The 24,884-nt window shown below is 37.4% G+C and overlaps 1 protein-coding gene across 1 annotated transcript; it reads right to left on the bottom strand.

The window, feature by feature from the left end:
* Positions 1 to 790: 790 nt before the first annotated feature.
* LOC149408008 (antimicrobial ginkbilobin-2-like protein) lies at positions 791 to 1,923 on the bottom strand. Its single transcript, XM_089627960.1, has one exon. The coding sequence runs from the start codon at positions 1,857 to 1,859 to the stop codon at positions 1,131 to 1,133; it is 729 nt and encodes a 242-aa protein (XP_089484086.1). The 5' UTR covers positions 1,860 to 1,923; the 3' UTR covers positions 791 to 1,130.
* Between the last annotated feature and the right edge of the window lie 22,961 nt (positions 1,924 to 24,884).

Raw genomic sequence — 24,884 nt, 5'->3', positions numbered from 1 at the left:
ACGACACTGTTTGACATTGCTTATTAAGCATGCTTCCAGATTTTTTTAACTGTTTTGAATTGTTTTGTAAGATACCTTATAAAAGTTGTAAAAGCACTTATGACAAATTCAACGTAACTTTTAAAAGCTTAAATTGAATTTGAAAAACAATATTTTTATGTTAAATTTGCTTATGCTACTAGCAAAAGCTAATTTAAAAGCAGTTTATTGTCAAACACTTATCTGCTTCAACAGTTTTTTCTTACGGCAAAAATTAAAAGCACAACAATACAAAACAGAGCCAATGCCACACTCAATCTATCATAGTTTTGGAACTATATCTTATTATTTTATTTATATATACGTGTTTAATAACTGATTATTAGCTTAATTTATGTCTAGCTTAAGCTTAAGCTGCTAACATGTAACCATTTTTTAAGCCAATTATTTGACATAATGGTTAAAATTAAGCAGAAAATTTGATTTTTTTTTATAAGCTTCCATAGAACCAATAAAAAAACACGATATTTGATTTTGGTTAATGATCAACAAAAAGCTTTCATCAGCTTTTTGTTTTTGTAAACCGACGCCTAATCGCAAATTTATAACGAAGCTAGGACTATATACGATAAAAAAAAAAATATATATATATATATATATAGTAATAAATAAATAAATAAAAATTTTAAAAAAATTAATTAAAACGAGATTTGAAATTTGGTCTAGAAATTTGTTTGAAATCGGTTTAAATCCTAGTCATCCACGTCGCATTACATTAAAGGAAACGGTGCAAGGAGTAACAAAGACACTCAAAATAAACAACAGGGGTTTTATCCGTCGAAAAAAAGAATACGGACTAAACTGTATCCAGCTCAACACTAGCCATCTCTAACGAGAGTATATAACCGGTCTTACATTTCAGATTAATCCATTCCGAGTAACAAGGAATTAATTGGGAAATTAACTACGAAGGTTTCAAGTCTATTGTTTTTTTCCCGGTAGTTTATATGTCATGAAATTCAACACCACTACTACGGAGGCATAGGTACAGAGCAATTAAACGAGGCAGAAAAATATGAAACATATTCCATGTTCGGTTATTCAGCTACATAGCAAGCTATGGATAGAGTAACACTTGATCTATTGAACCTCTAATTAGTGTTTACAATAGGATAAAGCTCATATCGAACGTAGCAACTCCCACCAACAACCCGACCGCCTCTCTTTCCGGCACAGCACTTGGGAAGCTCGGCCACGGCATCGTGGAGGCACTTCTTGCATTCGGGGCTGGAGAGGTCTCTCGTGCACTGGGCCAGACCATACAGCGTCCCATCCGGGCCCGGCCCAATCCCGGCGTTGCCCACAGCGTACATGGGCACCACCACTGCGTCCGCGGCCTTAGACTCCAGCTCGCCCAGCAGCCCCGCCACCTCGCCATCGAACCCCTTGGGGTCCTTTGCCACGTCATTCACGTTCCACATGTAGAACCGGTTCGCCACGTCGACCACGCCCAGGAAGTCCTCGTCTGAGTACTTTACGAGACACTCGTCGTACCAGATAACCGCGGCCTTGTTGTAAGGGCACCGGGCCTTGAGCTCCTCCCAGGCCGCGGCCGCGCAGGCCTTGCACGTTGCTGGCTTGATGTCGCCGCGGCACAGCGCCAGGCCCGTGGCCTGGCCAACGGTCGTCGAGGAGAAGCCCGTTGAGATCCTGGCTGCGACCTGGTCCACGACGCGGTCCAGATCTGTGGCGAAGGCCGAGCCGGCGGTGAAGTTTTTGGGGTTTGAACAGAAGTGGAAGAGAGGCTCAAAGGCTGTGGTTGAGCCGATGAGGATAGTGAAGATCAGGAAGGAGAGAAAAGTGAATTTTGAGGATGACATCTTTTTCTTTTCTTTTGAGATTTTTGTTAGATATGTGTGTGCTTGGTGTTGTTCGTTAACTTTAAATAGCGTATTAATTAGAACATGTAACCGGTCAACAAATGAGCACATTATAATTTTTTGGAAAATTAGACACCTGTATATACACAACAAAACTAACTTACACTCAATATTATTATATTTAAAAGAGTTAATATTATTATTATTATCATTAGAATGATAATTAATATGAATGAAACATTTAGTTTTCTAAGCTAGTTAAAACATGTGGATTTTATTTTTGCCATTTCAAAAAGTTTAATATTGAGTAAATTATTTTTTGTATAAATTAATATTGAGTAGTTGCTTTATTTCCAATTTTATACAGAGGTCGTCATATATCATTACTATCGGTTGATTTTTTTTTAATGTCATTCGTCACAACACTACTACAAAATATGTCTTTAACGGCATTAATTTTGACGGCGTTCTACCAAAAAACGCAGTAAAGTATTTTTTAAAACTGGCGAACTAGAAGTTGCCACGTGGACTGCGTTGATAAGTATTGTGGAAAATATCACACAACGCTTCATCATAAGCGTTGTCTATTCTTTCTGTCTAACTACATGCAGCCACGTGGAGCTGTCAAAGAAATTATCGACGACATTTATATAGAAAAGTTGTCTATAGTATTGATCGAACAAGAACACTACACGAGGATGTGTCAAACTATCCACGACGTTTATATAGAATTGCCGTGTATAGGTTTTAAAATTAATTAATTAATATCCGCGCCAAACTCTCTCATTCTCGTCTGCTTCCTTATGTGTCTCCCTTGATTTTTCCTAAAACCTCCATTAGAATTTTTTTTCAAGTTTCCCCGCCGTCGCTTTGACCATGCTCCGCCTTGTCATAGACCACGCTACGCCTCGTCATCGACCATGTCCCACCTCTTCGTCATCATCTTGCATCGATTCGTGATTCGCTCGTCGTCGCGCTCAGGTTCATTCGGTTTTCATGTATTTTTTTTACTCTTTAAAGTTTCTATTGAAGATAATTACTATGTCAACGCGTATTTGAGTTGTTAGCTAGTCTTTAGATGTTGTTATGCTTTACCTAAAGCCTAGGAGGCTGTTACTTGTACGCTGTTATCCTCCTAGGTTGTTGCTCGTTTATTTCCGTTTATTTCGTAGAGTAGTTATTATATTTTGCCGTATAAATTGATTTGATTCAATAATGAGAATTAGACCCTCCATTCTTTTCTCTTCTCTGGTTTCCATTATCTTCATGGTATCAGAGCTTAAATGACGAAGTATGGAACCCAAATGCAAGGTCTCACCTCCACAACCTCATCTGAATCTCCTACTGACATCGTTCCAGTAATCCCAACACCACAAAATCAGCCAAACACTGACCACTTCTCCCAACAAGTAACAAATCACAAACTCACTGGCCAAAATTATCTGCAATGGTCTCAGTCTGTGTTGATGTTCGTTTGTGGGAGAAGCAAATACGATTTCTTGACAGGCACGACAATCACTCCAAAGGAAGAAGATCCAACCTTCAGATCATGGAAAGCCAACAACAATATGGTCATGTCTTGGCTCATCAATTCCATGACACCGGAGATTGGAGAGAACTCCTTGCTCTATTCCACTGCAACAGAGATATGGGAAGCTGCCAAAATGACCTTCTCCAGCTCAGAGAACACCTCAGAAGTGTTTGAAACCGAGAGTCACCTCCATGACATCAAGCAAGGTGAATACTCAGTTACACAATACTTCAGTTCTCTCACACGTGATTGGCAGAAAATTGATCTCATCGACACACACAAATGGAGCTGCCCTGACGATGCCAAACTCTACAAGTCCATTGTTGAGACCAAACAGGTGTTCAAATTCCTGTCTGGTCTAAACAAGGATCTCGATGAAGCTAGAGGACGAGTCATCAGCACCAAGCCACTACCCTCCCTGAGAGAAGCCTTCTCTTCAATTAGACATGAGGAAAGCCGAAGGAAAGTCATGATGCGAGATGCTTCACCAACAAGCAATGAAGTCTCAGCGCTCATGGGCTCAAGTGACAACCAAAGCCAAGCATCCAAGGCTTATGCAGACAGAAAAGGCTCAAGGAGACCCTATTGCGATCACTGCCACAAGCCAGGACACACGAAGGACACCTGTTCGCAAATACACGGGAAGCCTCTCGACTGGAAACCAAGGAGATCCAACTCAGAGCAAGAACACAAGGGAAACTCAGCATCCACATCTCCATTTAGCAAAGATCAGCTAGATCTTCTCCAAGCCTTGATCAGCCAATCACAACAAGCTCCTCAGACATCTACTAGTGGTGCACTTGTGGTAAAGAAAGGTAATATCTCACTGGTTTTCCACTCAAAAATTGACCATGATTCCTCATGGACAGTGGACTCTGGAGCAACCGATCACATGACCGAAAACCGTGATTTATTTACCTCATACCATGAAAGTGATAGAACAATTGCAGTCACCACAGCAGATGGTGCTATCTCATATGTAAAAGGCATCGGAACAGTCAAAATCTCATCATCATTGCAACTCAACTCAGTTTTCTATGTGCCTAAACTGAATTGCAATCTACTGTCTGTGCATAAAGTAAATAAGGATTTGAAATGTGTTACTCACTTCACTGAGGATTTTTGTGTGTTTCAGGACAGGGCCTCGGGGAAGATGATTGGCAGTGCTGAAGTCAAGGCTGGTCTCTACCTACTCAAGAACTCAGAAAACTCTAGCTGTTTGATGACAAAATCCAATAAGTTTTCAAATAAGGAACAAATCATGTTGCTACATTATCAACTCGGTCATCCAAATTTCTTGTACCTTTCAAAACTCTTTCCATCATTGTTCATGAATTCAAATTTGAAACATTTGCAATGTGATATTTGTCATTTGTCTAAACACACTAGAAAATCATATGTGCCTAGTTCATATAAACCATCTCAGCCATTTACAATGATTCATAGTGATATTTGGGGACCCTCTAAGATTGCTAGCATTTCTGGTGCAAAATGGTTTCTACTTCTTATAGATGATCACACTAGGCTCACATGGGTTTATCTGATGAAAAATACGTCTGAAACTCCTAGTCTCATCAAACAATTTCACAAAATGATTCATACTCAATTCACCACTAGAATTCTGATTTTTCATTCAGATAATGGCATAGAATTTTTCAATTCAACCCTAAGTGAATTTTTCCTCTCAAATGGCATTATACACACTAGCTCATGTGTTAAAACACCCCAACAAAATTGAATTTTAGAGAGAAAAAATAGGCATTTATTAGAAGTGGCTAGATCACTCATGTTCACTACTAATGTGCCTAAACAATATTGGGGAGAGGTAGTTCTAACCGCATCCTATCTTATAAATAGAATGGCCTCAAGAGTCCTAAAATTCTCAACCCCTTGCCAAAAATTACTTGAAAGCTTTCCAAACTCGAAACTTCTCTCTACTATCACACCTAAATTGTTTGGATGCTCAGCCTTTATTCACCTTTATGACCAGAACAAGTTAGATCCTAGGTCCCTAAAGTGCATTTTTCTAGGCTACTCACCATCAAAAAAGGGGTATAAGTGCTATTCACCATCTCTCAGAAAATACTTCCACACCATGGACATTTCCTTCTTAGAAAACTGTCATTTTTACACTTCAATTCAGGGGGATAAATTCATATAATCTCAGGATAAAGACCATTATCACGTGCCTATTGTGCCTCAACAAATCCACCTTGAGCCTGTCCAAACAGATTCCACATTACAAAGTCAAGAGGCCACCTCACAAAGTCCATCGTCAGCTGAGATTGAAGCCAACCAATCATTGGATCCGAGTCCTTCACCAGCTGACATACATGATCCAGGTAACACTAACTCAGATTCTTCTTTACATGATGAGGACTTACCTATTGCCTTGAGAAAGTCTACCAGAGCTCACACACCCTATCAGATGGAAGACTTCTTGTACTATGGTCATCTTTCAGCAAGCAGTCAAGCCTTCCTCACTCAGATTGATGAAGCTCAGATCCCCTCCTCAATACAAGAAGCTCTAGCAGATCCAGAATGGAAACAAGCCACATATGAATAAATCAGGGCCTTAGAGAAGAATGACACATGGGATATCATCACACTACCGCATGGAAAGAGGACTGTTGGTTGTCGTTGGTTGTTCACTATCAAGCACAATTCTGATGGATCCGTGGAGAGACTCAAGGCAAGGTTAGTCGCTAGAGGTTTTACTCAAACTTATGGTATTGATTACCAAGAGACATTTGCTCCTGTGGCTAAGTAAAATACTATCCGAGTCTTACTCTCTCTAGCAGCGAATCATGATTGGCCACTGCATCAGTTAGACACCAAGAATGCAATCCTAAATGATGAGCTAACTGAAGAAGTCTACATGGACATCCCACCTGGCTTTGAAAATCAAAGTCTCAAGGAAAAGTCTGCAAGTTGAAGAAGAGCCTATATGGGCTTAAGCAAAGTCCTAGACCTTGGTTTAGCAGATTCTCCTTAGTCTTGAAGAAAGTTGGATATTCTCATAGTGAAGCTGATCACTCCCTCTTCTCCAAACATGGCACCAGTGGTAAAATTACAATCTTGAGTGTCTATGTTGATGATATTGTAATCACAGGTGATGATGAGGAAGAAATTGCAAATCTCAAACAAATACTTGCCACTGAATTTGAAGTCAAGGATTCGGGAAAGCTAAAATACTTCCTAGGCATGGAAGTACTCAGATCCACTAAGGGTATTAGTCTGTCTCAAAGGAAATACACCCTTGATTTGCTCAAAGAAACTGGAATGAGTGGCTGTAAACCGTCTGATACACCTATGGATCCAAAGCTCAAGCTTGATGCAGCCGAGTCAGATGTGACCGTGGATCGAGGAAGATATCAACGCTTAGTAGGGAAGCTGATTTATCTGGCAAACATTAGACCAAACATTGGGTTTGCTGTCAGCTTGGTTAGCCGATTCATGAGAAACCCCAAGGATCCCCACATGGAAGTAGTATTCAAATTCATCGATACCTTAAAGGCACTCCAGGAAAAGGGTTATTCTTCAAGAAGAGTTCCAGTAAAAGCATTGAGGTTTACATAGATGCTGACTATGGTGGTTCTCAAACTGATAGAAGATCTACATCGGGTTATTGCACGTTTGTCTATGGCAATTTGGTAACATGGAGGAGTAAGAAGCAGTCAGTGGTCTCGCGTAGCAGTGCCGAAGCTGAATATTGTTGGAATTGATGTAGGGTTTAAGAAAAAGTTTAACGCTTCGGGTAAGCGGCGGAATTTTAAAAAAAATTTATTGACAAGTAAAACGATTTTACTAACCTAGACAAAGAGCAAGTACACGTAAAAAAAACTATTATGAGCATTATAAATTTACTAACCTTTTTAGAAGCTTGAACGTTGAGAAGCTTTTGGAAGGTTGCAACGTTTGTCTCCCCTCGCAGCACGTCTCTCTTCTTTCCTCGGCAACACGAGCAACCACGACAGTTTCTATCACAAGAATCACTCGAGAGAAAAGAAATTAGTGAGTGGGCACTTTTAAACACTTCGGCTCGAGAACAAGTCTCAAAGTCGAAGAGCTAAAAACACTAGGTCAAATGAGGACCTAGGTGCCAAAACAAAAACGAAAAGAACTTAGAGAGAGAGAGAGAGGATGGGCGGCCAAGCTAGAGAGAGAAGCCCTCAAATCTCTAAAACTTGGAATGAATGAAATGAGAAGAATAAGGCCCCTATTTATAGGAGAGGTTTTACCTTCAATAAGGTAGTTTTCTCTTCTACAGAATATCACATATTCATTAGCAAAATTGCCTTATTTCCCTTTTGTTGTCAATGGTGCCCACAAGAAGAGTTGTAGTCTTTATTTTGTACATTTGATGTAATAAAGTCTCATGAAGACTCTTGCTTGTAATTGCCTATTCATTTAATAATAAAGTTGAAACGTTCATTCATTCTTTCTTTGTTTGAAGCTTTATGATAAAACCTTAGTCTTTTAGTCCATAAACAAACTAAACAACTTACGAACAGACAAATGTAGATTTGCATGAACAAACTCTTCGTAGTTTGCTTAAAACGATATATTCGCAATCTAAGGGTCAAAGGACTATTGACCTCAGTATGATTGTTAGAAGATTCTATGATGTCTGGTTATGAGGCATTGAGAGTTGGAGACTCTATAGTTCTTCTAGGTATCTTCCGAAGGTACTGAATTGACCAGTGCACTTCTAGAGACAAGATAAGAACAAACCATTTAACCTCTTATGTCTCGAAGTCACTATGTATGAATTGCATCATGCTTACCTTAATCCTGAAATGAGACATGTCATTTCACACCTTAGTATTCTCATTTGAGAAAGTCAGAGTTCGAACTCACTATGTGATTCCGAACAGGGCCTATTGGTGAAGTACTAAGTTGTGAGAATGTCATGAGTAACTTTGTGAAGTTCTCATAGATATGGAATTCATGTACAAGATTGCTGAAATGCAATGTATGTCACCTCATGCTTTGTTCCTTCGAGTGTGAATAAATGAACTGGCCAGTGTCCAAATTGAGTCCTGACTCTTTTGGATGAAACAATGTGACTTGTTAGCTCCTCGTCAATACATTGTTTCTAACTTATTCACAAGCGACAAAGGAGTTGAGGAAGTTAAGCTAGAAGGGTAAAATGGTAATTTAGTAAATCCCGACTAGCTGATGACATTCATGAAGGGTAAACATAGATAATATTCAGTGGATCCGCTCATCATAATTAGGTTGAATTCTTGATTAGAAAATAAATTCATTTGAACCGAGAGATTTTCAGTGTCAACTCTTTAGTGGAGTCAGTTGGCATTAAGCTAAACTTGGAAAAGGTTTGTGAACTTTTGAGTCCAAGTGTTTAGCTCAAGCTTTGTTCATGTGGGTCCATGAGGTCACTGTCACGAATCACATCGAGTAGGAATAGTTAAACTGGAAGCTAAGTCAAAACAAGAACGAAAATTGTCAAAATGGTATTTTTGTCTTTTGAGACATAGGATGAAATGAATGTCAATAAATTTTTTGACATGGTCATTTGATGACAAGTAACACTCGGCCATAATATGATTAATTGGGCCTTGTGGATTAATTTCATTTCATAAGAATTTTATTGAAAATTCTTAATGGGTTTTTTTTTCATGTTGTCATGAACAAATGGAAAAGCTTCTAGAAGCCCATTCTAGAAGGTGATAGGCGCCCACTACCCAAAGAGAAAGGGAGATTATTTTCTGCATAAATGTATGTAGATACTTGCCAAAAGAAAAAGAGGAAACAAATTTCCTCTATGAGGAAAGTAGAATTTCGGCCAAGAGAGAGTCAAAGGCATGTAATAAAAGAGGAAACTAATCGCTTGGGGATGTGCATGAGATAGGCGCCCATTATGGAGAATTGGGCAATAAGGGATTGCTCATAAAGGCTTGGAAATAAGAGGAAACTACTTCTTTCCAAGGCCAACCATTCTCCTATAAATAGGACCCTCATTCCTCTCATTCTATTCATTCCACACAAGTTAGAGATTGAGAGACTCTCTCTCTCTCTAGACATTGTGGCCGATCCTCTCTCTCCCTCTCTCTTCATTTTCGATTTTTTGTTTTGGCACCTAGGTCCTCATTTGATCTAGTGTTTAGCTCTGCGACTTCAAGACTCGTTCTTAAGTCGTAGTGTTTAAAAGTGCCCACTCACTAATTCCTTTTCTCTTGAGTGATTTAGTGATAGAAACTTTCGTGGTTGCTCGAGGTGCCGAGGAAAGAAAGAGGGACGTGCTGCGAGGGGAGACGAGCGTTGCAACTTTCTAAGAGCTTCTCAAAGATCAAGCTTCAAGAAAGGTTAGTAAATTTCTTAGCTCATAATAGTTTTTAATTACGTGTACTTGCTCTTTTGTCTAGGTTAGTAAAAAACCGTTTTTACTTGTAAAAGAAAATTTTTAAAATTCCGCCGCTTACCGAAGCGTTAATTATTTTCTTAAACCCTAGATCGAATACAACACCTTTCTCATTTGGGCGGCCAAGGGGGCTTCTAAAAGGCATGGATTTGTTTCCTCTTTTGCTCGCTTGCCTTGCTTGGCCGATTACCCTCCTTCCTCATAGAAGAAATTTGTTTCCTCTATTTCTTTTGGCAAGTATCTTCATACATTAATCCACAAAATAAACTCTCTTTCACATTAGGGCTGCACGAAATTTAGTCTCCCATTTCCTTGGGTTGGACGGCCAAAAGGATTCTAGAAAGCCTTTCTAAATTTTTCTTTACTTGTTCATTACAACATAAGAAAAGCCCATTAAGAATTTTCAAGTAAAATTCTATGAAATGAAATTAATTCACAAGGCCCAATGAACACATCATGGCCGAGTGATTTAAGTCATCATATGACCATGTCAAAAAATTTATTGACATTTATTTCATGCCATGTCCAAAAAGACAAAATTACCATTTCGACAATTTTCGTAAAACTTGTCTCGTTCTTGTTTTGACTTAGCTTCTAGTTTAACTATTCCTACTCGATATGATTTGTGACAGTGACCTCATGGATCCAAATGAACAAATCTTGAGCTAAATACCTGGACTCAAAAGTTCACAAACCTTTTCCAAGTTTAGCTTAATGTCAACTGACTCCACTAAATAGTTGACACTGAAAATCTCTCGGTTCAAATGAATTTATTTTCTACTCAAGAATTCAACCAAATTATGATGAGTGGATCCACTGAATATTATCTATGTTTACCCTTCATGAATATCATCAGCTAGTCGGGATTTACGAAATTACCATTTTACCCTTCTAGCTGTTATTTGAAATTACCATTGACAACAAATATAGATCTCTTGCTCAAGGGATTTGTGAAGGAATTTGGCTCAGAAGACTACTCAACAGCCTGAAGATTCCCCATGAACAGCAAGTTCATCTTCACTGTGATAATGAAGCCGTCATTAGCATCGTGAAGAATCCCGTCCACCATGATCGCACCAAGCACATCGAAATTGACAAGCACTTCATAAGTGAGAAGATTGGAAATGAAGACATCAAGCTGCATCACATTCCGTCTCGTCAACAGATTGTTGACATAATGACAAAGGCTCTTCCATCACCTTTGTTCAGTGACTTGTGTTGCAAGCTAAACTTATTTAACGTGTACTGTTTAGCTTGAGGGGGAGTGTTGAAGATAATTACTATGTCAACGTGTATTTGAGTTGTTAGCTAGTCTTTAGATGTTGTTATGCTTTACCTAAAGCCTAGGAGGCTGTTACTTGTACGCTGTTATTGTTCTAGGTTGTTACTCGTTTATTTCTGTTTATTTCGTAGAGTAGTTATTATATTTTGCTGTATAAATTCGTTTGATTCAATAATGAGAATTAGACCTTCCATTCTTTTCTCTTCTCCGGTTTCCATTATCTTCAGTTTCTTCAAGATTTCTTAAATTATTTTTTTTATAGGTAGTATTGTTGTTAGTGTTGAAGCGTTGGATTCGAGTATTTCGGCCTCTAGCCTTAACTCCGAGCTCAATTTAGGGTTCGAAATTTGTTTTTCTTTGTTTTGTTTTCTAAGGCCCAAATTATTTAGGGATTTTTGTGTACTTAGTTAATTTAATTATTTTACAGTGTTTTTGAAGCATTGAATTAGTGTAGTTTGAGATTGTTCATACTCTCTAATCTCGTTCTTACTTGGCCGGCCCATCTTGAGGTAAAGATTTCTTCGATTGCTAATTTTTTAGGTTATTTTCTGATAGCATGTCGCATTGTTATGATTTAGGCTGTGTTTGTATATAATTTATATTCGGATTTGTCGATTTGGATTCCTTTTAGCTCGAAATTGTGCATGTTTCTAAGTTATGATTTTAGAAAGGTTGCAACAATCTTTGTCTCTTTACCATCGTGACTCGGCGCCCATTCATCGATGAAGGATTTACATGAGATCGGATTTCGGCGGCGGAATAGTGGCAGCTATGGAGGCAACGTAGGTTTGATGTGGAAATTATATAATGGTTTGTCATCCATCATATCATGACAATCATAGAGCGACGCGTCGTCGGCATCGGGGCTGCTATGGCAGCAACGGTTGAAGATTCCGAAAAGATCCGATCATTGTGGATCGGAGGATTGCAGCGGGCAAAATGCACAACCTAAATTTTGGTCAACTTTAGAAGCGACAAAAATCGCTTCTAATGTAAAAAAATTAAATTTTCAAAGATCGCGCCTATGTTTTAACGTAGAAGCGGCGTGTCACTTCTAAAAGCAAACTGTCGCTTCTAAAAATAAACGTCGCTTCTAAAAATAATTTTTGTAGTAGTGGAGGACCACCTTGTGAATTTTAGAACTGTTAGTTTACATTAATAAGTACTGGGTTTTGTGAGGTCTTAAAGTTTTTTACTTTTGAATTTTGTATAGTTCATTACAATAAATTTCTGTTAATGAATTTTAACAGTTTACTAGGTTTACATGATTTTTCAAAATACTTCTAAATCGTGTGGTTCATCATAGTAAATTATCGTTAATTAACATTAATAGTTTACTGTGTTTCTATGATTTTTGAATTCTTATTCTTCTATGTAGTTAATTAAAGTAAATAATAGTTAATAATCATTAATAATTATTGTTTTCTATGGTTAATCATCATGTATATTTTAGAATCGGGTTTTTCTTTGCAATTACTTCAATTTTTAGTTTATTTAATATTTTTTCAGAAATGAGACAATTGATTTACCTATTTTCTTTTATTTTTTTTTATAAAGGGCTCCTCAAATGAAAATATTGATAAACGCCAAAATGCTTAGATTACAATAATAGTACAAAGGAAATTCAAAAACTTATACATGAAGAAGATGAAAAGTGGATTACAAACAATCATAAATACAACAAAATAACTTGTGGATTAGCCGTCTATGTAAGTAACCAATCATTATCATATTACTACACGAATCACGAGCGGAAATATCGGTCTTCGCCTGTTGTAGATTGCGGTTATAGGGGTCATCCCCGACTGAGATCTATGCTCAAAGATAATCATATTTTATATTTGAAATTCAAATCTGAAGAAACTAACCACTTCGATTAAATATCAGACGGTATAAAAATCAGATCTAATAAGTTTCGTTTCTTGAAATATAATCCAAAGAAAAAAATCATGAAATATTTTAAGTAAGCGGTTATCTAATTTGGAAGATTCTGATGATCATAAAGAGTATTTCCATGTTAATAAAAGTCAGTTGTTGACCAATACACTGAGATATTATGCGTAAGTTGGACGGAGCAGGGGGGAGTCGAAATTGTTGACTATTCTTTGGAAAGAAATCAAAGTCAAACTCGCTTTCAATTTTTCCTTTTTTTTCCTATCGTTTTATTTTGGCTAGGAGTCTAATCCTATAATGTACATTATCCTATTTTGCCTTCTAAGAATACCACGTGGCAGCAACACAGTCTTCACTATTTTTTCAATGTTCTATATTTCACTAGTTTAAAAAACGCGCTACGCGCGAGTCAGCAATATTTTTAAAAAAAAAAAATGAAAAAGAAAAATAAGTAAAATAAAGTAAGTTTAGACTTTTAATTCTATTAAATATAATATACATTAAAAAATTATACAAAATATATTGATAAGAGAGGGAGGAAAGAAATTAATATACATACAAAAATTATACAAAATATATTTATGAAAGAAGGAAAAAAAAATTCAAAATCGAAAGTAAAAAAAAATCAAAACGGAAGGGAAAAAAAATGGCTCCGCGTGTCGTTGTCTGGCGGCACAAGAATTGAAGTTGAAATAAAAATATATACAAAATATATTGATGAGAGAGGGGAAAAAAATTAAAGGTCGGGAAAAAAAATGATAATAGATGTTATTGATATAGTATAATATAGTATTAGTAATCATGATTATAATATACATAAAAAAAAGATACAAAATATATTGATGTTTGGAAGGGAAAAAAAATCAAAATTGGAAAGCAAAAAAAAAATCAAAATCGGAAGTAAAAAAAAAATTCAAAATCGGAAGGAAAAAAAAATGGCTTCCACGTGTCACTGCCTGGCGGCACCAGGATTCAAGTTGGAAAAAAAAATATATACAAAATATATTGATGAGAGAGGGAAAAAATTAAAGGTCGGAAAAAAAAATAAATGATAATATATGTTATTGATATAATATAATATATTATTAGTAATTATGATTATAATATACATAAAAAAATATAAAAAAATCAAATTGGAAAGAAAAAAAAAATCAAAATCGGAAGTAAAAAAAAAAATCAAAATCGGAAGGAAAACAAAATGGCTTCCACGTATCGTTGCCTGGCGGCACGAGGATTCAAGTTGAAATAAAAATATTACAAAATATATTGATGAGAGAGGGAAAAAAAATTAAAGATCGGGAAAAAAAATAAATGAAAATATATGTTATTGATATAGTATTAGTAATCATGATTATAATATACATAAAAAAATTATACAAAATATATTGATATTTGGAAGGGAAAAAAAATCAAAATTGAAAAAAAAAAACACGGAAGGTTTAGGCAAAAAAAAAAGGAAGAAAAGGATCAGGCAAAAAAAAAAAAAAACCCCGCCACGTGTCGCCATATGGCGACGTCACGTGGCGGAACGTGGATAAAAGTTGAAGAAGCTATACTTCTTATTAACTATGCTATGGATAATATGTAATGGATGTAATGGAAATGGATAAATGTACAAGATAATGTTTTTTTAGGGAATAACATAAATGTACAGATGTGTACCTGATATAGAAAAATATATTTATAGTAAATATTATTATGTTATATATATATATATATATATACATTAGTATAGTTCATGCATTAATTGGCAAAAAAAAAAAAAACCATTAAACCTGGTTCCGGCCAAAAGGCAAAAAAAAAAAAAATCAAATCGGAAGCCAAAAAGGCCAAAAAAAAAAGAAGAAAGCTTTTAACCTTGTTCCGCCACGTGTCGCCGATTGGAGGCGCCACGTGTCGCCGATTGGAGGCGCCACGTGGCGGAACAAGGTTAAAAGCTTTCCTTCTTCTAATATGTAATGGACACACGTCTTTTACTTTTTATTTGTAATTTAGTTTTGTTCCAAATAATAGAAATGAAGAGGATTTATTTCATTGATTAGCTTATTTCATTTATTTTTATTTCATTTATTTAATCGTATTATTATTTTTCGTAAAAGCTAAGTTGAACTAGAAATGATGTTCTAAATATACTGAAAATCATTCAAATTCTAAATAAAAATAGGGTCAAACGACTATATAGCCAAATAAAACTTAAGTTTTTACAAAATAGTCATAGTTTGTCAACTATAAGCAAACTAGCCCAAGTAAGATTAATCTAGGTTGGATTAAATTTAATCTCAACGAATTATAAAGACATAATGTAAGCTTTATGAATGTTGGATTAAAATTAATCGAGACAAGATTAAAAGTCATAGTACTCTCAATTGACTATTTTGCTATACCTAATGAAACTATGGCTATTTTGCAAAAGTCATAATTTGAATTAGCTACTTCATACCATTTTTCCATAAAAATAAAGGCATTGTGAATAAAAATGAGTAAGCAAATATTTCACATAGGTAAAATATGTGTAATTTGTATAGTATATAACTGTTCCTTACGGTCCCTAAAAGTGACCCAAATATGTGGGAGAGTGATAAACAAAAAAGCTTCAAAAAATTGTCAAATGAGTCTTGATGATCACTTTCTTTCATTCTATATCTTATTCATAGTATTTAAGATCTATCCGGATTTATTTTAGTTTATATATGATGTAATAATTTTCCTTTTAATTTATCGATTCTTTTTCATTATTAGCCTTCTATAAGAATCTTTTTAATCTTTAGAACCGATTTTATCGTTTTTAAAAATCGCTTCGAAAGTGGCCTCAACAATTATTAGAATCAACAATTAGAAATTTAGAAGCGATTTTTGTCTCTTCGAAATACTCATTTTATCGCAGTGTAACCATTACAGAAACATGAGAGACCAATACTCTCTAACATCTTTAGATTCGAGAATTTTAGTCCGATTAAAAAATTGTGACTTTTGTGAATATTTTTAGGTTTTAGTTTATGTTTTCCTAATTAGATTTTATAATTTAGTTTTGAATTAGAAGTATTTCAGACATACTTAAATATTGTGTTTGAAGTTAGCTATTATAGTTAGGATAAATTTTTAAAAATATTAAATTATTTAGTTATATACTTAGTCCGTACTTTAATTTAAATACTAAAATTTAAATAGTGGAAGAAATTATTTTAAAACACACATAAAATTGTTTAACCTATTTATTGTGATGAAAATAGTGCATTAGGTACATGATATTAAACAGGATGATTGTGAATTGTGATACTTAAACTGATAATCTAATAATTTAGCCGAGCTGTCGTTAAAAATATTAAAATTCAATCCAAAGGGATGGGTCCAACTCCAAATTAACACTATCTTGAGAATGCATTATAAAACAAATAATGTAAAATATAATGGTTGACGGACGACCCGTTGACTTGATAATTGAAGCTCCACTATGATCATGTGGCAGAGTGGTTAATGACTCGGACCCGGTTGGGACCAATAGGCTTTATTGGAGAAGGTTACATCTCTATCTTTCAAGGGCTTATAGTGTAATGAACAATAAACTCTACGAAGCTTTCTTTTAAATCCCAAACGTTGAGAATTATCCTTAAAAGATAATTGTTTTTTAAAAAAATTAAATGACACCATAAAGGCGTACACAAATAACTTGAGCATGTTATTGATAAAGAGCTATTAGATACAATCTCAACTAAACCCGTATTAAGATTGTTACCGGTCCGTCTCGACCCGGTGAAGCGAAGACGAAAGCGGCAACGACCAATCCAAGAGCTTGCCTCGGCCATTGGCCGGCCCTAGGGCATGCTCGGCCGATGGCCGACCCAAGGGCCTGCCTCGGCCAATGACCGGCCTTAGGGTTCGCTCGGCCAATTGCTGCCCCAGAGATACACTCGGCCAATGGCCGGCCCAAGGGCCTGCCTCGGCCAATGGCCGACCCTAGGGCATGCTCGGTCAATGGCCGGCCCTAGGGCCTGCCTCGGCCATTGGCCGGCCCTAGGGCATGCTCAACCAACAGCCGGCCCAAGGGCCTGTCCTAGCCATTGGCCGGCCCAGGGGCAGGCTCGGCCATTGGCCAATCTTAGGGCCTTCCCCCGACGCACGGCCGACCCTAGAGTCTTCCCCCGACGCACGACCGACCCTGGAGCCTTCCCCCGACGCACGGTCGACCATGAAGCATGCCCGGCCATCGGCCGACCCATGCCACGCCCGGCCAATGGCCGATCATGACTCACACCCGGCCATCGGCTGACCCAAGCCATGACCGGTCAATTGCCGACCATGGTTTTCACACGGCCAAGGAGTCTCCAAACACTCCTTGGTCGCCTATAAATACGAGGCTCGACCCCTCAAGTCAGGTAATCCGAAATTGAGTACTGAAACGCTGCTGAAGTCGGCCCTCTAAACACCAACCCTCTATATTCCACCTCAATCCTCCTAATGTTGAGCGTCGGAGAGGTAAACAGAGGTACCCCGTCTGTTTTCCCTTTGTAGTTCACGTGTTTTCCTCTTATTTTCAGGTGTTCCGACGAGCGCTACAGACATTCAAGCTAAGGTACGACTTGGGATACCAAGTCCGACACGCTCGAGCCAAAGCGAGATCACTTGGTCCGGCCTTGGGTCTAACCGTTTGAGGCTCCTAAATAGTTGTTCAAAAACGAGCAACAACAAAGATATACCAGAATTTCTCGCAAGACTAAATCCCACGCAATCCATAAAATGATTATTAACTTTTGAGTTTTAACGAAGGACATTATAGAAATATGACCAAAAGCAAACCGTTTTTTTAGCTCATGTTTGACAAATTTTAAGAATATAGTCAAATGGACTGATAGGAAAAAAAAAATAAAAAAAGGTCTGAGTTACCTTTATCTATTAACAAATTTGTCACTTTCTCTCTTCTACTTTTTTTCCTACACTTTTTTTTCATAAAAACTTCAAAATATCATATCTATCTCATATGAACTCGAAATTGAGTGATTCTAAATTTTACGGATTCGTGACGGCGAGACCTTCAAAAATAGATCCATTGTGTTTTACGAAAAATCATGTTTAATGCCATAGATGTAGAAAAATCCCGTTACTACCTTAGACATGAAAACAACTAAAAATTTTCGGAAATCATCTTAAAATAATGACAACGTAAATATGATGCATTAAACATGATTTTTCTATTGTCAATGGTGCCCACAAGAAGAGTTGTAGTCTTTATTTTGTACATTTGATGTAATAAAGTCTCATGAAAACTCTTGCTTGTAATTGCCTATCTATTCATTAATAAAGTTGAAACGTTCATTCATTCTTTCTTTGTTTGAAGCTTTATGATAAAACCTTAGTCTTTTAGTCCATAAACAAACTTAACAACTTACGAACAGACAAATGTAGATTTGCATGAACAAACTCTTCGTAGTTTGCTTAAAACGATATATTCGCAATCTAAGGGTCAAAGGACTGTTGACCTCAGTATGATTGTTAGAAGAATCTATGATGTCTGGTTATGAGGCATTGAGAGTTGGGGACTCTATAGTTCTTCTAGGTATCTTCCGAAGGTACTGAATTGACCAGTGCACTTCTAGAGACAATATAAGAACAAACCATTTAACCTCTTATGTCTCGAAGTCACTATGTATGAATTGCATCATGCTTACCTTAATCCTGAAATGAGACATGCCATTTCACACCTTAGTATTCTCATTTGAGAAAGTCAAAGTTCGGACTCACTATGTGATTCCGAACAAGGCCTATTGGTGAAGTACTAAGTTGTGAGTCTGTCATGAGTAACTTTGTGAAGTTCTCATAGATATGGAATTCATGTACAAGATTGCTGAAATGCAATGTATGTCACCTCATGCTTTGTTCCTTGGAGTGTGATAAATGAACTGGCTAGTGTCCAAATTGAGTCCTGACTCTTTTGGATGAAACAATGTGACTTGTTAGCTCCTCGTCAATACTTTGTTTCTAACTTATTCACAAGCGACAAAGGAGTTGAGGAAATAACAGCTAGAAGGGTAAAATGGTAATTTAGTAAATCCCGACTAGCTGATGACATTCATGAAGGGTAAACATAGATAATATTCAGTGGATCCGCTCATCATAATTAGGTCGAATTCTTGAGTAGAAAACAAATTCATTTGAACCGAGAGATTTTCAGTGTCAGCTCTTTAGTGGAGTCAGTTGGCATTAAGCTAAACTTGGAAAAGGTTTGTGAACTTTTGAGTCCAAGTGTTTAGCTAAAGCTTTGTTCATTTGGGTCCATGAGGTCACTGTCACGAATCACATCGATAGGAATAGTTAAACTGGAAGCTAAGTCAAAACAAGAACGAAAATTGTCAAAAGGGTAATTTTGTCTTTTGAGACATATGATGAAATGAATGTCAATAAATTTTTTGACAAGTTCATTTGATGACTAAATGTCACTCGGCCATAACTTGATTATTGGGCCTCGTGAATTAATTTCATTTCATAAGAATTTTATTGAAAATTCTTAATGGGCCTTTTCATGTTGTCATGAACAAGTGGAAAAACTTCTAGAAGGCCTTTCTAGATAAGTTATAGGCGCCCAAATACCCAAGAAACAAGAGAGAATATTTTGTGCATAAATGTATGAAGATACTTGCCAAAAGAAAAAGAGGAAACAAATTTCCTCTAAGGGAAACAAGAGGTAGGCGCCCAACACAAGTAAGATGCAAGGCAAGGAACAAAAAAGGAAACAAATCCAAGGCTTAATGAAGCCCACCTTGGCCGAGTGCATCATAGAGGAAAAGAGGAAATTGGCTCATGAATATGTGATATTCTATAGAAGAGGAAACTACCTTATTGAAGGTAAGACCTCTCCTATAAATAGGAGCCTCATTCTTCTCATTTTTCTCATTCCACATAAGTTAGAGATTGAGAGCTTCTCTCTCTAGAACTTGTGGTTGCCGCCCCTCTTCTCTCTCTCTCTCTAGTTTATTTTCGATTTTTCTTGTTTTGGCACCTAGGTCCTCACTCGACCTAGTATTTAGCTATGCGACTTTGAGACTCGTTCTTAAGTCGTAGCGTTTAAAAGTGACCACATACTGATTCCTTCTTTTCGAGTGATTTAGTGATAGAAACTTTCGTGGTTGCTCGAGGTGCTGAGGAAAGAAAAAGAGACGTGCTGCGAGGGGAGACGAGCGTTGCGAACTTTCCAAAAGCTTCTTCAAAGTTCAAGCTTCAAGAAAGGTTAGTAAACTTCTAGCTCATATTGTTTTTTAATTACATGTACTTGCACTTGTCTAGGTTAGTAAAAACTGTTTTACTTGTAAAAGAAAATTTTTAAAATTCCGCCGCTTACCGAAGCGTTAATTATTTTCTCAAACCCTAGATCGATTCCAACAAATGGTATCAGAGCTATGGTCAAAGATTAGCATGTACATGTTTTTAAAATTATGAGCTTGAAAATCGTTTTCGAAAGTTTACTAATTTTGTGACAAGTTAGAATTGTAATCTTAGATTTGTTTTTTAATTTAATGCTCTTGTCTTTAAATTAAAAAGCAGGTTGATTTTCTATGAGTTTGGGATGTTCTAAAAGGTTCTAAAAGTTCTAAAAGTTTTAAAACACATTAGAATCAGTTCTAAAAGTTTTTAATTTTTTATATTGAAAAACGTGTTTTAAAGGTTTGAGAAATTTCGGTAAATTTTGTGACTAGTTACTTTGTCTTTCTAGTTTCTTTTATTTACCGTATTCGTTTTAGGCTTGTTGTTATTTCTTTTATTCTATGTTATTACCCTGCTAATAAAACACAAATAAAAGCTTTAAACAACATCTTAAAACGTTCCGTTACACTTGATTCTTTTTCGCACCTAAATAGGACCAAGCTTTAATTTATTTCTTTTTCTTCGAGCTGGAGTAAACCCGCATTAAAAGTGGCATAACTCTCTGATCAGAAATCGAAATTTAATGATTCTTGAATCAAATTAAAGCTCTGTCTGTCCTCTGTCCAATGCCACCGGTTTCGGCTCAAAAGGACATCGGAGCCGCCAGATATGGCGATTTTACTCCAAGGTGCGCGACTGTTCCGAAACTCCAGTTTTTTAGAAATCCGGATTTTCAAACCCCACTACCATGAGTTATAGAACTCTAATGAGAAAATTTTCTTGAGCAAAAATGTTTTTCATATGATTATAAACATGATGTGTAAGATTAAAATGTTTTGATTTTTGAAAGTTTAATTGAAATTGAGTTTTTACAAAACTAGTTTGAATTTTGAAAAACCGTTTTCACTTTCAAACTTGAAAATATTTTGTCATCCAAATCAAATAAATTTTCAAAATGTTTTCAAAACTATATCTATATCACATATGTTCAAAATCTATATGCTCTTGAAAATTTGAGTGGGAGGTCTCCTTGTAGACAAGCCGAAAAATAAAAAGATGTGTAATCTCAAACTTTCAAGTGTTCGAGTGAGTTGAAGTTCACACTTCCCTCACGCACTTTCCCGAAATAGAAAATAGGAAAAGATCGAGTATGTACCTTGTGCCTTTATTTACTAATACTGCTCTGAACATGTCGATCTAGGATTCTCTTCTAGTTGTCCGCTCTGTCGCTCTCTAACTAGGAAATTTGTTTCCGAAATTATAAGAGTCGATGAACCAACTCCAAAAACTAAGTGAGAGGGTTATACTTGTTGTTTGTAACCCACGATCCCCAACACTAATGAAAAGTGCAAGTGTCGCCGGACTAAGAGTCACCCTCGTGGCCCTCTCTTAAATGAGAGTACTCAAGGGCGCTTTGCTCTGATCATTGCTCAATGAGCTACGTCCGAGAGTGAGACGATGATGACAAGACCTCCCCTCGGCGGATTGTTTTTCAAAGTCAATCTTTTGGACTAAGTGGTTGGTTACACACTTAGACTCAATCCCTAGTAATCCTCCCTCGAGGCCCTGCGAAAGGATGTGAGTGATCAAACCAATTTACAAGGTGGCTAGTCAAAATTGATGTATTGACATCTTGGCTATGCATTAATGATGAGTCATTTACTTATGAAAGGAGACTAGTTGCGGCCTTCCCTCGAAGGAGTAAAGTGTCATTTCGTTCATAACACCTTTGGATTTTATAAAGTATTGAACAAACTTAAATCCTAAACCAAAGACTAATCATAAACTTGTTTCAACTTTTATAGGCAAAATGTCTCCCAATTCTCTCTCTTTCATCCTTTCCTCGAACAAACTCAAAAACGAAAACTACGTAGATTCAAAACGTTACCTCGACATAATACCTACCGTTAACAAGCACAAATGAGTACTCACCACCCCGTGTCCTCCTCTGACGAGTGATGATTCAAATCAAGAGGACAATGACGCCTTAGCGGCCTGGCTTCGATCCGATGAGATTGTGAGGTGCTATATCCTGGCATCTATGAACAATATGCTGAAAGAGCAACATCGTGATATCGAAACTGCCGCCGAAATGCTCTACAATCTCCTTGAGATGTTTGGAGGGCAAGGACGTCAAACAAGGCAACAAGCAGTCCAACAGTTTATGAACTGTCACATGAAGGCTAGGACTCCTGTTGGAGACTTTATGATACTGATCATTAGTTTTCTGAATAAAATGGAAATCCTAGGATCTGAGATTGATGGGAAGAATGTCATAGATATGATCTTAGAAACTCTCCCCGCATGTCTTGATACCTCCAAAATGAACTACTCCATAAACAAGCTAGAGTACATTGTTACCAAGCTTATAAAGGAGTTTCACACTGCTGAAGGTCTCACTAAGAGAAAGAGGAATCAACGAGAGGCACATGCTACTGAGCAAAGAGCCTCCGCCTCTGGAACTAAGAAGAGACCTCACGAGGCCGATAAAAAGAACTGTCTTGCCAATCTCAAAGCAAAAGAACATATTGTACTAGTTACCGAAGCATGCTTAGTAGCTGATAATGTATCAACGTGGATTCTTGACTCCGCTGCTACTAACCATATTTGTTGTTCCTTGAATGGTTTCAAGAAGACCAAAAGCTTAGAGGAAGGCGAGTTCTGTTTCAAATGGGGTGATGGGAGCCTGGTGTCTGCAAAGGCTGTGGGATCCGTGACGCTGTGTTTTGAAGACCGCACTTTAAACTTGAATAATGTTTATTTTGTTCCTACCTTTGGGAAGAACTTAATATCCGTTGCTCGTCTTCGTGAGCAAGATTATTGTTTAAAGTTCAATAAGAATGGAATTCGTATTTCGTTTCCTGATAATTCTTTTGTCACTGATGCATGTATGAAGAATGCTCTTTTCTACATCTATCCCACTCAACCTTCTCTTTTAGACACCGAAATAGATAATGATCTAATTAGGGAGCCAAAGAGGATCAAACTTTCTGAATCCTCCGATCTAACAAAATCAACACACCTATGGCACTTAAGACTTGGTCATATCAGTCTAGAAAGGATTAAGAGACTTGTGAGGGATGGTCCACTCCAAGCCTCTGCAATAGGTTCACTACCTACTTGTGAATCCTGCATAGAAGGAAAAATGACTAAGCGACCTTTCTCTGATAAAGGTCGAAGAGCCACTGAGTTGCTGGAACTAATACATTCTGATGTATGTGGTCCGCTCAGCCAACAGGCACGTGGAGGATACGAATACTTCGTTACCTTCACTGATGATTACTCACGATATGGGTTTGTCTATTTGCTCAAACACAAATCCGAGACCTTTAACGTATTTAAGGTCTTTAGGGCTTTAGTGGAAAAGCAAACTGGCAAAGTGATCAAAACCCTTCGATCTGATCGAGGTGGTGAGTATATGTCTGGAGAGTTCGATGACTTTCTTAAAGAAGAAGGTATCGCTTCTCAGCTTACCGCACCTGGCACACCTCAACAAAACGGAGTGTCAGAGAGAAGAAACCGAACTCTTATGGAGATGGTTAGATCGATGATGAGTTACTCATCACTCCCGCTTTCCTTTTGGGGATATGCCCTCGAAACAGCCGCTTACATTCTGAACCAAGTTCCGTCTAAAACGGTTCCTGGTACTCCTTATGAAAGATGGACTGGCCGTAAAGTAAGTTTGGGCCACATCCGAATTTGGGGTTGCCCTGCACATGTGCTAAGGCAAAAGACTAGCAAGTTGGCTAGTAGGTCATAATTGTGCCTGTTTGTGGGATATCCAAAGGAAACCAAAGGTTTCATTTTCTATAGTCCCGAGGACGATAAGACTTTCGTTAGCACGAATGCTCGTTTCCTTGAGGAGGACTTCATGAAAGATGCGAAACCTAGAAGCAAAATTGTGCTTGAAGAAAAGTTGGGTGAGGAAGCTTCTACCTCATCTGTAAGAACTGTTCTTACCCCAACTGAAACACAACCTAACTCATCAGAATCTCGTCAAGTAGTACTTCGACGTAGTGGGAGGGCTGTTCAACAGCCTGACAGGTACATGTCTTATGGAGACTCTCTTGTAGCCGTCTCCGACATGGATGACCCTGTTTCCTATAGCCAAGCGATGGCTTGTTCTGAATCAAACCTTTGGCTTGACGCCATGAAAGTTGAAATGCACTCGATGTATGTCAACAAAGTCTGGAAACTTGTAGACCTTCCTGAAGGGATTAAACCCGTAGGGTGTAAGTGGATATACAAGAAGAAAAGGGTTCCTGATGGGAACGTCGAGACGTTCAAAGCACGACTTGTGGCGAAGGGTTATACCCAACAAGAAGGGATTGACTATGAAGAAACCTTCTCGCCAGTCGCGATGCTTAAATCCATCCGCATACTCCTATCCATAGCTGTAGCTCTCGACTATGAGATCTGGCAAATGGATGTCAAGACAGCCTTTCTGAATGGCAATCTTGACGAGCGCATTTACATGGCTCAACCAGACGGTTTCGTGGATAAAGGTCAAGAGACCAAGGTTTGTGAGTTGCTTAAATCCATTTATGGACTAAAGCAAGCATCTAGGTCATGGAATATTAG

Source organism: Urtica dioica, chromosome 1 (genome assembly GCF_054948205.1).
Source record: "Urtica dioica subsp. dioica isolate 48M chromosome 1, U.dioica_male_clone48M_v1_H2, whole genome shotgun sequence".
Lineage (NCBI taxonomy): Eukaryota > Viridiplantae > Streptophyta > Magnoliopsida > Rosales > Urticaceae > Urtica > Urtica dioica.
This window is presented reverse-complemented; position numbering and strand designations above follow the sequence as displayed.